General features: G+C 45.9%; 2 protein-coding genes across 13 annotated transcripts in view; both read right to left on the reverse strand.

The window, feature by feature from the left end:
• Positions 1 to 551: 551 nt before the first annotated feature.
• Positions 552 to 11,743, reverse strand: ANHX (anomalous homeobox). 3 transcript variants are annotated; one of them, XM_085076020.1, is made up of 10 exons: positions 11,603 to 11,743; positions 10,674 to 10,947; positions 9,924 to 10,048; positions 9,553 to 9,676; positions 8,458 to 8,644; positions 7,862 to 7,985; positions 7,311 to 7,609; positions 6,736 to 6,880; positions 3,284 to 3,371; positions 552 to 1,472 (listed from the first exon to the last, which is right to left on the reverse strand). In XM_085076020.1, exons 2-10 carry the CDS (start codon positions 10,926 to 10,928, stop codon positions 1,380 to 1,382), a joined length of 1,440 nt encoding a protein of 479 aa, XP_084932146.1. In that variant the 5' UTR covers positions 10,929 to 10,947; positions 11,603 to 11,743; the 3' UTR covers positions 552 to 1,379. The 3 variants fall into 3 exon arrangements, with proteins under 3 accessions (XP_084932146.1, XP_084932145.1, XP_084932148.1); XM_085076019.1 differs by having other exon boundaries at positions 6,736 to 6,883; XM_085076022.1 differs by lacking the exon at positions 6,736 to 6,880.
• An 815-nt stretch (positions 11,744 to 12,558) lies between these two features.
• Positions 12,559 to 13,745, reverse strand: part of DEPDC5 (DEP domain containing 5, GATOR1 subcomplex subunit) — a 37,484-nt gene continuing 36,297 nt past the window's right edge. For all 10 annotated transcript variants that reach the window (XM_085076004.1, XM_085076009.1, XM_085076008.1 and 7 more), the window contains one exon: positions 12,559 to 13,348. In XM_085076004.1, coding sequence (XP_084932130.1) covers positions 13,053 to 13,348 — 296 coding nt within the window. In that variant the 3' untranslated portion in view covers positions 12,559 to 13,052. The remainder of the gene's footprint in view (positions 13,349 to 13,745) is intronic.

Here is a 13,745-nt window from a genome sequence, read left to right on the forward strand (position 1 = left end):
GGGTCCCGCCGCTCCCTCAGCCTCAGCCCCCTGAGGCGGCGCGCGCCCCGCTGTTGCTATGGCTCGGCGGGAGGCGGCAGCCAATCAGGACGCGGCAGGATATATCTGTCGCTGTTGCTAGCGGCGCGGACCAATGGCGAGGGGACGGCGGGCGGCGCGCGGGCCAATGGAGAGGCGGCAGCGGGCGGCGGGAATGGCCCCGAGCGGAGCAAAGCGGGCGGGCGGCAGCCGAGGCTGTGAGGGCCGGGCGGGATCGCCCCTCACGGCTGTCCCTGTGGCCGTACGAGCACCTCTGCTCCCTGCACAGCAGCACGGGTTCACCCACGGATTCACAAACGATAACGGGTGTGACCCTTCCAAGCACCGCTGTTGCAAACACAAACGAGAAAGGGGCATTCCAAGTGAGATCCACTAAAATAAAGGAGGCATCAGGCTCTCAACACCCACAAGTGTTCCCAGGGCAGATGGTCCTGTGTTTTAATACATAATTGCCATGTGAAAATTATCACGTTACACCCTTACCTTGAAAAAAAATGAAGCCTGGAAAAACAGTAATTGAACATCTTTATTTGAAAACTTTGTAACAAAAGGGAGGCATCTTCTCATTGTATCTCTAGACTAGACAGACAGAGGTTTGGCAGAGGACCCCTTTTGCAATACAGATTGTTATAAAAACAGTAACACTTCAGGAAAATACCCCAAAAACCACCCTATAATTTGCAGGATTAGTTTTAAACCTGCATTAAGGGCCTGTCCTGCTACTTCTTGCATTGAGGACCAAACCAATGGCATGGCCTAGCACTGAGAATTCTGCTGCTCCAGTTTATGTCACCTGTGGCACTACGGAGTACAGAACACAAGTTACACCCTGCAGTACAACAAGAATGCAGGGATAAGAAATAGCAGTATTTTACCAGCACTTAGCTGAGACCTTATTTTCCAAGCCTGAGAAAAAGTTTTCCAATATCCACTGCAAGGCAATGTAACCAGATTTTACTCCTTTGAGCACAGAAGCTTCATTTACCTTCATGATGCAACCAAGGACCCAGATCTGACCAGTGCTATGGGTAGATCCATGTTACTGCCACAGAACCGGTGGCCTGATAATTTTAACACCTACAGTGCAGCTTCAGACTGCTGCAAAAAAAACCTACAGTCCACAGTGCACTTTTACTTTATTCTATCCTTTGCAACATTTTTAATAAAACTGTAACTAAATCAAACATTGTAACCTTATGAAAACACCTCCAACCTTCTCCCTCACTCTCTTCATTTCTGTCAGACTCCTCTTTCATTAAAAAAAAAAAGGAGGAAAAAATAGGAAGTGATGGGGTGTTTCCTGGGGAAGCACAGACACATGGAGTGTATCTGCAGGCAGGTCACATCCGTCCACTGGCAGCAAATTCAAAGAGCAGGCACACTGCCTCGAATGTCTCACTGTTTAGTGAGCGAAGAGCTGGATCCTCCAGGAGCTGAAAGACACAGGAACAAACCAAAGCCTCACTATATAGGATTTTTAACATGGTTGCTTATGGTGGAAGAGCTCCTTTGGGCAGACAGCAGCACAAGATGTCACTTGTCAGGGCTGTGTGCATGAAGTGACAAATGCCTTGTTCTGCTCTAAATTCAGGTAGAGTAATCCATCAGTGTGTGCAGAAGTGATGAGTATGATCAGTGCACAATCCAACCCCTAGTAATTCAGAGCAGAGCAATTCCCTTCCTTTTGCCCAAGGCATTGGCTGCTATAAAAGCCAGTAACTAACAGATGATAAGACTGGAATGAAATAATTAAGGGAGTGATCCCCTGAACAAGGGAGATCTGCTCAGGGCAAGAAAGAAATATCTCCAAAATCAATTAACTTTTTGTTTGGTTGCTTTTGTTTTACCCTCATTTTGGTTCTGATGGGATGCACCTCTGTGGTTCAGCCATAGGAACCAAATATCTGCATGATCCTGCCACAAGCCCAGAGCAAGTTGATTCAGCAAGAAGCAAAGTGCCCAGGAACTCTGTAGAATGCTATAAAATCATTTACACATTTAAGCTCTTCCTTTTCTTAGAGCACACATTAAAATATGCAAAAATTGCTTTTCTGAATTCCTGAACTGAGTAATTATTACAAAGATTTGACGATGTCCCCTTTGACATCTACAAGCATCACTCAGTATCGTGCTCCCCAGCCCACAGTGCCTTGAGTGTCATGTTTCTTCACCACTGCAAAATCAGTGCAAGAATGCAGAACAGCAAGATGAAAACTAGCTAGAGACTGCATGCTCCGGGAATCTTAGAAAAGGCTCATTCATTATTAATGCCCAAAGCTTTCCTTCTCCTCTGGCTTACATTATGGCTTGTAAAAAGGCCACTTTCCAAGATACAGATCTTTATATTGATGCTTTCAGAGGCTCAAAAGAGGTTCTATTACTGCCCTCAGAGCTGCAGCCACTTCTCATAATGAGGCCAGCAGATATGGGCTCCTGCTTTTCTTAGTCTCTTTTGAAAAGGTTTTTCCCAGCAGCTCACACTGCAAGGGAAACAGCAATGGATGCTGACTGACTGTTAGACCAACACACATGAAGCCAAAAAATACCTCAATATACAGTTCAGACAGGGGCTTTCTTGGGTCCTATTTTAAGGTAACATTTAATTAATAGATGTGCTCCCATCCCCTTGAAAGCACAAAATTTCTAACTTGTATTTTCTACTGCCTTAAAGTCCCCATCAGAAGGCACACAGACTGCACCCACAGCATGGAAATACCTTCTTTATCCTGTCCAATAATCACACTGCTCTGTATAATGCTATCAGAACAGTGCAAAATCCCTTTTCCTCAACAATAACACAGACTTGGAAATGAAAATTACATTAAACATTTTAAGAGGTCTGAGAGAGCAGAGTCAAATTGTGCAAAACGCCTCAGAGGGGAGGACCTCAAGCAGCCATCTTCATGTAATTGTTCTACAGGTGAGCCCTCCATTGCTGAAAATTTTACTGACACATTGGGTGTGCACAGGTTCCTTTGGCCACCATTTCAATGACACATTTAGTAAAATGATGGTCTGATAAGCAATTCAAGTGGGAAAAAAAAACCAACAAAACCACCTTTCCTTCTAGTATCTGCTGGATGTTACCCAGCTTGCTCTGAACTGGACTCCAAAAGGTATGCTTAGATAAACATGCTTCATACTAAGTATCATATGAGATTTCACATCTCCTCTGAGAGAGCTACAGGGGATCGTGTGTATAGGGCTGAGCACCTTTCTCTGAACAGTAGGTGTGCTCTCTTACCTGGCTTTGTCCCAAGGCTTGGCTTTCTTCCATGCAAGGTGCAGAAACAGGTGGGCACTGAGGCTTGCCAAACACAGTCTGAGAAGAACTGGGGGAAAAAAAAAAGATATACAAGTGCATTTGTATTTGTGCTCTACTTGCCACTTACTGTAATGCTTTGCAGCAGGACAAGAGGGGCTGCTAGCAAGACTATCCATTTAAAAGAGCTCTCTTAAGTTGTTTGCACACCTGCCCCATTTCTCCAAATTGTTATGGCCTGAAAATACAGGTTCTGCAGTAGGAAGACAGCTCTGACCAGGAGCAGCATACAGGGAATCCCATCTCAATTTGCAGCTTTCCTTTTGCCCCAAAACACTCTCCATAAACAAGGAGGTGTCTACCAAAATGTCTCTGTCCTGGAACATGTTTTAAAAGCAGAGATCTTAAGAGTCAAAATAATCTTTAGACGTAGACACAACATCGGCTATGCTTCTGCTACAGCTTTCCAAGGCCACCAGTCGAGTCTGGGGACATGGCTTCCCCATCCACACTCCCCTGGGGACTCTGCCAGCCTCTCAACAGAGATCAGTCTGTGGGCACTAGGTCAAGTAGCAGACCCCAGGTACTCAAGAATGGGATGTTCTCTTCAATCATCACCAACTCAAAAGTGTCTCTAATCCAACAGTACTGCCCATACCACCACCAGGAATAGCCCAAGGTATGAGCATCCATTCAGGCCCAGACAAGAGGTGCTCACTAGTGTAGAAGCCACAGGGCCAGTGTCAAGTTGCCCTTCCTTGGAATGTCCCCCATGTTCCAGCAACCAGTCGTGGGATTCCTCTCCTGAAGGCTTCATTTAGACAGTCACATCTCATAATGACAAATGGACTAAACTCCCTCTCCCACCTTCTCAAGAATTTGTCTCATGCTTTTTCACAGCCCACTTACGCCGACATGCACAGTGCCCTTAGCAACAAGTGCTGCGATTCAGTTATGCAACGTGCCAAAAAGTAGCCTCTGTTTGTGGGTTTGGGACTTGCTGCCTGCCAGTATCAGGATGCTGGGTTATCCAGAGGGGAGAGCCTAACAGCAGGATTCCCAGCACTCTGAGCTGGAATCCCAAAAATGCAGGCAGAAGCTGTAAGCTGCCATGAACATCTCGGCACTCACATTTTCTAAATCAATATTCTGGCTCATAAATGCAGAATGCCTTGCTCCATAGAGCTCAGTGTGCTTTTCTTTCTGAAATGGGAGGCATGAAACTTCCACTCTGCAAGAACCATTAACTGGGCTACATTCCACCCGTCCCAACTTGCAGAGGGAAGAGGATGCACCACCACTATCTGTAAAGGGGAGCATCTGTTTGGTGTCCCACAGGGACTTCCAGTCCGCTTGCTGGATCAAACCCTCCTCTCAGGCAGCAGAAGCAGATGGAGAGAGTCAGCTTCCAGCCTGGTTCCCTCTCACACTCCCACCTCACAGCCCTGTAGATCAGAAGAGGTTTGGAGACAGCCCAAGTGCGTAGGACCGGCTGTAAAAAGCCCGTGAAAGAAATCAACAGGAATTGTTCTAATAAGCTTTCAGGCCACATCCTTCCCAGGTGAGCATCTTTAAAATGAGACAAGAAGATTAAGGGTCCTTTGGCTGACTGGTAGCTCTATCCCAGCACTCAGGAAGCAAGGAGAGCTTAACACTGAGTCCACTCCACTTAGGTGATCCTGGCTAAATAATTTCCTTCTCTTTGTGTAAATCTTACCTGTAAAGCTGCGATAACTTCACTGCCCTGTCCTTCCAGGACAGCAACACTCATTTGCCTTACCATTTAAGCTGCTGCCCGCAAGTCCCCAGAGGAGCGATGTTCATTGCAACATGACTGCTCAAGAGGACTTTGGTAACAATACTCCTCTGTAATCTGTTAGAGGATTTGCCTTATAACACAGATGATCTTCACTGAATGAGCAGTGATCTTACCCAACATTACCCACATGAGGTCTCCTGGATCCCTAGAGAGAAACTGCAAAATGAAATTGCTGAAATTGCAGCCTAAGTGTCACTCACTTCTGAAAAAGACTGATGTTCCTTAGCATTCATGGTATTTTGAAGAGTTCAAGGTTTTGGGGGGGAGCTGGACCAGGCCACTAAAGAAGGTTTACAAAAGAGTTCAAATAACTATAGCCTCACCAAAATGTGCCAACGAAGTTGCAAGTCCTGCCCCTCACAGGAATATGATAAAGGGTGTGTGGTTTCCTGGCACATTGAGTTACCCAACAAGGAGACATTCACCATAGATTTCTTCTACTGGCAGAACATATTTTAAAAATAAACATGAGCTCACTCCAGAGTCAGAACATGCAACTTAAATCCAGCCAAAATACTCCCAGCAAACCTTGCTGATCTTCATGATCTTTAGCCACTGTTTAAAACTGCGAATTCAAAAACGCAGACTGAGGTTTACAATGCCCAACCTGGGTTCTCCCCAGCAATTCAGAGCAAGGAGTCTGACATGAATGTTAACAAGGCACCAGGCCAAGTGGGAAACGGGGGTAAAAGGCAGAAATGGTTTTAGCAGGGAACTGGGGCCAAAGCCTCACCGATCTTTATCTCCAGTGAATCACTGCCTTCCCTTGTTTGACAAATCCCGAAGCCTTCTGTGCCTCTGCTTCCTCATTTATGAAGTGGGAATAAAGCTTCTTCTACCTGCCTTTTTGACATACTGACAGTGGCATGCTGGCACAAATGCTGGTCAGCGTCAAGCAGAAGGATTATAAATGGGGCTGCTGCTCCTGCTCGGTCTTGTAAAAGATCAGTAAATTAAAGGAAGCTCATAATGTCTGTTTGGCAGTGTTTATTTTTATGTAACATTATGGAAGTTGTATAACATATGGAAAATGTCATGAATTTTTGTTGTTTTGCATTCTCTGAATTTATCTCAGTTCCCAGAGAAAATCTGAAGTCTGAAACATTTGTTACAGGTGGAAAACAGAAAGACAGAACAGTGCCTGTCTTTGACTTCCAATTTGGAAAGCTTGCACTATGGAATAATCTTGTCATGGGGTTGTGAAGCTACAAAAACTATTTTAGGATTAAGTACAGGCCCTACCAACCCAGCCCACAGAACCAGCTCTCACTGGATCAGTATAGGTTATGCTTTTCTGCCAAAACCAAGCAAATAGTTCAGAAGCTGAACATGCCTAAAAAATAGAGGGTCATATCTTTTCTGATTAGGCTGATTCCAAATCTCCTTGGTGCCACACACACACACACACAGACACACACACACTCTTCAACAACATTACCCATGTACAGATATAAATACCTGCAAAGTAGGATGGACGCAAGGAACTTCAGTCCCTGGGAATGAGATGCCTCACTATTCCTGCAACTCTCTTCAACAGGGTACCAAGACATGACTGGACCCACAGCATCATTGTTACTCCTACCTTTAAACAGCCCTGTGCTTTCCCTCCCTTTACCTGTGGGGAATAGATTGCAGGGTCCCTAGCTGTCCTTCTCTAAGCATGAAGCTTCCAGCCTCTAAATCTGACTGCTGAATGATTCTTCCTGAACTGGCTTCAACACAGCCACCTTGAGGGACTGTGCTCAAGGGACCTCTGATACCTGCTGAAATAAATACTCATATTAAACACAAGTACAGATACAGATAACATGGCCCCAACCTCTGACCCAGCTATTCCTTTTCTACTTGCTCCACATTCACCAGAGCCTGGGTGAATGGCAGTCACAGCACTTTCTGCTCTACAGACCTACAGCAAAAGCAGGTGGACATTACTTATGCTAATGGACATGCTATCAAGCCTGTTCTGAAGAGCAAGGTACAGTTTAGGCAAAGAGTAGGCAAGAATGTCTGTTTTGACACCTTAAATCAACAGATTTTCTCACTGAACTACCATGGAAGCAGAACTCCAAAGCTCAAAAAAAGCTCCCCTTCATCAGGACACTTAAGTGAGTAACAGTGTTTACAACAGTGGGGAAGGAAGAGAAGCTGGGAAACTCTTAAGGTCAACAATCTGGGTGCAGCTTTACTAACCTTCTATACCTGGGGTCCACATGGAGGCAGAGACTTCTCTGGTGCTGTAAGAGGCCTGCCACACTGGCATGCCATCATTCCAGAAGGAACAGGACTGGTAAGAGTGCAGGACAAAGCTCGCCTGCTGGAAGATGGCAGCAGCACTGCTCGTTGCTTCTCCAGGCGGCAGCATATGAGAGCCAAGGCAGGTTCCTGGTTCCATCAGAGCCTCAGTGCCAAAAGGTACAGGTTGTTCATAGTGATGGGTGAACCAAGCCATGCTTGTTCTTGCTTCATACAGCCCAGTGCTCTGCATAAAGCTGCAATGATGGAGAAAAGGAATTAGCCAGACATATTGCTTTGCCAAGAGGGGACTCCAGCTAAACCTTTGGATCCTGCCTTCCACAGCTGGGAGATGAGCTGCTCTGACTGGACATGGAACATTTCCATCAATGGTGGCAAGACTCCTAAGTGATGTCCCCTGGGAACTGAAATGGAAGGCAGTTCCATGAATATGTTTAAAAGTTGTTTCATCTCCAAACTGTCACTGTAAAAACATTTTCATACATCACCTGGATTCCAGCATCTCTAAATATGTTCCTTGGAAAGGCTCATACAGAGCTGCAGTGGACTGCTCCCATCCTGGCTCACAAGGCATGAGGGTTTGCTGAGGGCTGGTGCCCACATGAGATCCATCTGAAAGGTGCAGGGCAGGCAGGTGAAACAACACTAATGGTTACTCCAAAAGGCAACAAAACAAGTCTAATCTGCCAAATGCAGCAAGACCCACCCTGTTCCCTGTGACTGAAGTTCGGTTAAGTCTCTGAGGAACGACATGGAAATACTGGGTTTTCCTGGAGTACTGCCCTGATCCCAGAATCTGAGAGCTAAAACCTGCTGCCTCCCATGTATTTACTTGCATTTGGTGCCCCTTTCAAGCCACGCATCTCTTTTCACTTGTCCTTGCACCAGCCTTAGCCATGTCTGCTCCTCTGGAGTGACAGCCTGGAGCCAAACAGTGAGACACTCCACTGAAGCAGAGTCCTCACTTGATTCATCAGCACATGATGCTGTTCTGAAGAAGCAATATTCTTCCCTTCCTGAGGGAATTTAAAATTGATTTTCACCTCTCTGGACCACATCCTGAACCCATTAGAAAGAGACAAACCTGCAGTTTGTGGAGTGTTGGATCCCTCATCCTGCAGCTCACTTGTGTGGGAAGTCAAAGCCCTCTTAGAAGGTGAATTTTTGAGTTCTTTCATATGAAGGCGGCGGGACTTTTGACGTCGTCGATAATTTGCAAACCAATTATAGACCTGAGTTGGCTGCAGGTTCATGTCCCGAGCCAATCCCTCCTGCAAACCCAGGCACAAGGAGAGATTAAGGAGAAAAGAATAAACCACATCCAAATAATCTGGCTTTTCCCTTCAGTTCCAAGAGCAGTCCAGCAAAAGAGCTTCCAAACCCAGAGACATTTACTTACTAGGTCTCCAATAGGTCTATATGGATCCAATTGAGGAGACCAGTTTATAAAATCAGAGTTGATAGAAGACACACATTCTACCCTGCACTCCCAGATGATTTGTTTGCTAAAGGAAACCACTGCTATTCCACATGGCTCACCAGATAATGCCCTCACCAAAGCATGCTCATCCCACAGAATTACAGCTTCACAGAGGCAGACTTTAAAGTCTGAAGCCTTCACCAGGCAAGGCAGTGATCAAAAATGATAACTGATTTAATTCCCACATCTCTTTCATTACAAATTTCTCCCTGTTCAAAGTAAGTAGACCCATGCATACACCAACACAGCCTATTGTGTTATCACATTGAATTACCAGCATTTGAAAAGTCAGCACAAAATATGTTCTGGTGAACAAAGTGTGATTTTATACAGGCTATTACTCAGTCAAGTCAGAGCTATTTATCATTGTAATAGAGCTCTTCTGAGTGATGGCTGTTTGGCTGCCTATGCTCAATCACTACAAAATTAGAGCTGCTAGAAAAAGTGAGAAATTTATTGTCCCTCAACTTTTTGTCCTCAGCAAGACAAATTACTTAACCAGGAACTTGATGATTTTCAAAAGAAACCTCCAGGGAAAAAAAAAATTATGAGGAATCCCAGCCCCAATGAACTTTCTGAAAACAAAGATGTAGAATTAAAACAGTTTAATTTAGAAATTAAACTAGTTATAGATTCCTGACAGCAGAGTCCTGCTTTTTCTGTGACAAGGAGACTTGATTGGAAGTAACATATCCCTACCCGCTGTTTCTTGTTTGGATTTGCTGTTACTTCTGCAGCAAACCTCTGTAGGTGCTGGCGTACTCCTTCTGAATAGTTTCGAGTCTTCAAACCTTCAGGACAAAGGGAAATAGGCGGAGGATTCCTGTACACAGAAGAAATGGGATTAAAAAGGATCCAAAAAGAATAATCCGCTTTCATGGGAATTTTCTCACATTGCCAAAAATGGTCAAAACACCAAGAAAAACAAAGCTCCCTGAAGCAGCACCTTGAGGTGCAAAATCAAGGTTCATTTCCCAAGGCAATCCCTATGTCTAAAATCTGCATCTGTAGCCCCTGCATCTGCAGACCACAGCAGAGAAAGAAATCTTGGTTTCCTCTCGATGCAATACCTCTTCCTGCTACGGAATTTCTGCAGTGGTGTCAGAAATTCTCTCTGGTGTGTCTCCATAACCCTCCGGTAGTGAATCTCATGCCAAAGCTGCACCAGTTCTTCCTTCTCTTCTGCCTTGCAACACTAAAACAAAACTGTGTGTAAGCAAACCTTTCCAGAGAGTCAGTCAGACTGCCCATAAAGGAGAAAACCCTCAACAGACACTTACTCAGGGTTTCCTACTGGTTTGACAGAGCTGGTAGCATTATCTAAGCATATGGCTCACTGTACCTTCCCTATGTACATAGGGAATTGTCCAATTCCTTCTTTTCCCCTGGTGAGAAGGTCTACATTTCCAAATCTAGAGGCCAAAATCCCTCCCCTTGAGTGGCACCATCCAGCCTTCCTCATATATTCCCACCCTGCTAAGCCCTCTAATCTTGGACTTCCCAAGACTTTTATGTCCTGAGCCCTAAGATTGTGAAATCTCCAAGAGCTACCACACTAGAGAACAAAAATCCTGCTACAACCAACCCCATAAAGTCCCAGTTATCTTTTCCCCCTTGGCTTATTAACACTGCCTGCCTGTAGCAAAGGCTTTATCCTGTGTTTCAGGTCAACAGCGCACACATATCACCTTCCACTGCCCTGTGCCAGCTGGAAATGCTCCGTGTGCTGCAGTTTGGGTACCTCTGCACTAACAGCTCTAACTACTGTTTTTCTAACATGACTTTTTGTTTCCATGAAGAACCAAAGAACACATCCCTACCTCCAGGATGCTGCAGGCTGCATCATGTTGCCCATTATGGATATGAACGGACACACAAGCCCGGACAACATGAATGTTAGTAAGAAAATAGCTCTTGTTCTTGCATCCCATCACGGCTTCAACCAGCTTCTGCAGACCGGGAGAGAAGCTGTGGAGCTCCTGGCAAAGCTGTCCTGCTAGATCCAGCAGCTTGGTGGGTGGGGGATGCATATTTTCATTCTTGTTTAACATGGCCATGAACTTGTTCATCATCATGTCCTGCTGGAAGCTTTTTCTATGCAATGCACAAAGTTGTGGTTAGATAAAAACTATTATCTCCTATTTTTAGCTTCTATGGTATGCTTTTCTCTTTTTTTCTTTTCTTTTTAAAGGAAAGAAATTCACTGTGCTGTTAAAAGCCGTCTAAGGGCCTCAAAATGCTTAAAATAAAACTAGGCCTGAAGCAGCCCTGAAACACTAAAGACATACCAGGTTTGCAGTTGAGAAACTGAACTCAGAACGACACATTAAACTTTCCCCAAAACTCCGAGACCAACTCTAGGCTTTACATCGATTGCTTACAAGTTAAAACTACCAAACCATTAAGACTAAACTACCAGAGACATTCAGGTGAAACTAATTGTGTTTTCTCCAAAATGGAAGGTGGCAGTCCGGGACAGATCGGAGTCACCATAAAATGTAAAACCGCCATCGGGGCTGTTTCTCGGTGCTGATTCTCGCACGTTTTCCCAGAAAAAGGTGAGATTCCCCCGGGCGGTTTCCCCGCAAAGATAACTCACCCTTGGGCCAGCTCCAGTCCCGCCGGGCAAAACGGGGGAAAGCTGTTAAATAGCTGCGAAGTGCAGGCTCAGGGACACGCGGCAGCCGCAGCCCCTTCCTCCCGCGGCGAGGCGAGGATTGCTGCAGCCGGGCCCGGTCCCTGTGCTCACCTTTGTCCGCAGCCTCGTGCAGGGTCCGAGCACTTCCTGGCGCCAAGAGCGCTCGTGGTCAGGCGCGCTTTTCGGCGGGGTCAGATCCGGGCCGCCGTCGCGCCCCAGGCTCCGCCCAGGCGGGGCGCCAGGGCTGCACCTCCACCCAGAAACAGCTCCGACCGAGCACCCGCCGCCTGCACAGCTGCCGCCAGAGCGCAGAATAGATGGAGAATGGGGTAGAATAGGTGGCAGCGAGCTCCTCCATAGCAGAGAGTGTTAACGGGGATCAGACACGCGCTGATAATTTTGACACACTTAGAGGAACTGAATGAAGAAGCACGCGGCTCAAACCCACCTTTTGTAGGTGGGTGCTGTCTAAAAACAGATGAGTCATCCTGACTCAGTTTAGGGGATAAAAAACTGAAGCAGCTGCGATTTGCCTTGGATCATATCTGAACACCACTGAGAAAGTGCAAATCCTCCGGACTCCAGTTTCTCGGGGACATGTAACAATAAGTAACCACCTCACAGCAGGAGCCACCAGCCCCACGCACAGCACGGCTGGGTGCCGGTTGTGACCCACCCTAAATCTGCACTTAAATAACCAGCTCGTGCCAAGGCCCTGCAAAGACAAAGGCTACATACTTGAGTGCAGCCATCTTCCTCTCGCTGCATGCAGACACATTGTAAAAACCTGCCCATAATCCTCAACAGCAACTTGTGTTCAGTGGCCCTTGATTTCTCCTTAGGCTTTGGTACTGGCCTTGCAAGACTGTAACTGGCTTCCTGCTCTTGCTGTGTAACAATGTTCTAGATCCAGAGGTGAAGACACAAAGTCCTGGATACTTAAAAGACAAAGCCCCAGCATTAAACTTTACGCTGAACATAGGGAAGCAGTATTTTCTTTTGGCAATTGTTTCCTTTTACTCACCAATTCTGTATTGCTGTCTGCGGAGTTACAACAAAACGTCAGGTCACTTCATTTTCTGCATTTTACTTATTTACATGTATGAAAATTTAACAAGCATCTCTCACATCTTATCTTACATATTCACACAATCAGGTACACCTTGGAAGGGGAAGGGGAAGGCTGCTGCCAGGTACATCAGATGCCAGGCACCAATCATTTCCAATGATGGGAAGCTGATACCATCACACTGTGCTCAATCCAGCTGCCCTTGAAAACCATTAGCACTCTCCCTCCTTTACCTCTGCTCTGACTGAAGTTTTGGCAACCAAGGGCTGTAGCTACTTGAAACCAAGCTGAGGTCAGGTGATAGATACTGGCAAGCCAAGAGCTGAAATTCTTTTTTTCCACGCACTTAATCAAATTCTGTTGAATATCAACAGCAATATTGCTCAGGTTCTCTTGGAGCTTCAACATGCGTCCAACAGAGAAACTCATCACTTCAACTTCCTTGCCACAAGGTAAAGCTTCTAGCTGTCTCCCTAAGAGATACAGCCCTATTCATGGAGCACTAGCATGCATCTTGTCCAGACAATCAGTCCAGAACATAACGAGCCGGCCGTCTTTGTTCCAGCAAAAGTCTGTGAAGTCTTTGAGCAGCCGGTCTGCGAACTTCTCATCGCCAGTGGCACTGGAGCGCCAGGTTTTGGTCAGCATGGTGTTGTAGGCCCAGTTGTAGCCAATGCGCTCCTCACAGAACATGTTCTGGTTGGTGGAGCTGGTGGAGTTGCGCCGGCGCCGCTGCTGCCCGCTGGAAAACTTCCTCTTGGAGTATGGCAGCTGCAGAAACACTGTCCCTGCAGGAAACACACAGCACTTTAGTCTGAGGCAGACCTAAGTCCCTGCAACTGGTAGCTGACTCATTAAATTCTAAGAAGGAAACAGGCTTGAGCTTCATTTAATTGCCATTGAGCAAGAGAAAATGGGATACAGTTTTCCCCTTTCATTCTTCTTCTTGCATGTTACAACACTGGGAGGGAGTGCACTTTGCCTTCCTCTTAAAGCACAGAATGAAGCAAAGATGTAGGCTTTGATCCATCTTGCTAACTTCCCATCAATTTCCATTCTCTTCTGCAATTTTCCAAACTCTCTCTTCCTGTCATTGTTTTCATGTCTCAGCAAGTGGATCCTAAATGTTTGATCTACCTCCCACAGAGTGTGCATGGGTAGAGATGCATCTACAACAGACCTTAA

This window comes from Lichenostomus cassidix, chromosome 15 (genome assembly GCF_008360975.1).
Source record: "Lichenostomus cassidix isolate B80296 chromosome 15, HeHo_3.0, whole genome shotgun sequence".
Taxonomy (NCBI): domain Eukaryota; kingdom Metazoa; phylum Chordata; class Aves; order Passeriformes; family Meliphagidae; genus Lichenostomus; species Lichenostomus cassidix.

What these genes read in the sequence shown, in the direction of transcription:
- ANHX (XM_085076019.1), bottom strand. Translation starts at nt 10,928, where the DNA reads ATGATGATGAACAAGTTCATGGCCATGTTAAACAAGAATGAAAATATG. An exon ending in CAACACTCCACAAACTGCAG is followed by an intron (nt 7,986 to 8,457) that starts GTTTGTCTCTTT and finishes TGCACCTTTCAG; the next exon opens with ATGGATCTCATGTGGGCACC. An exon ending in GTGGACCCCAGGTATAGAAG is followed by an intron (nt 6,884 to 7,310) that starts GTTAGTAAAGCT and finishes TATTTATTTCAG; the next exon opens with CAGGTATCAGAGGTCCCTTG.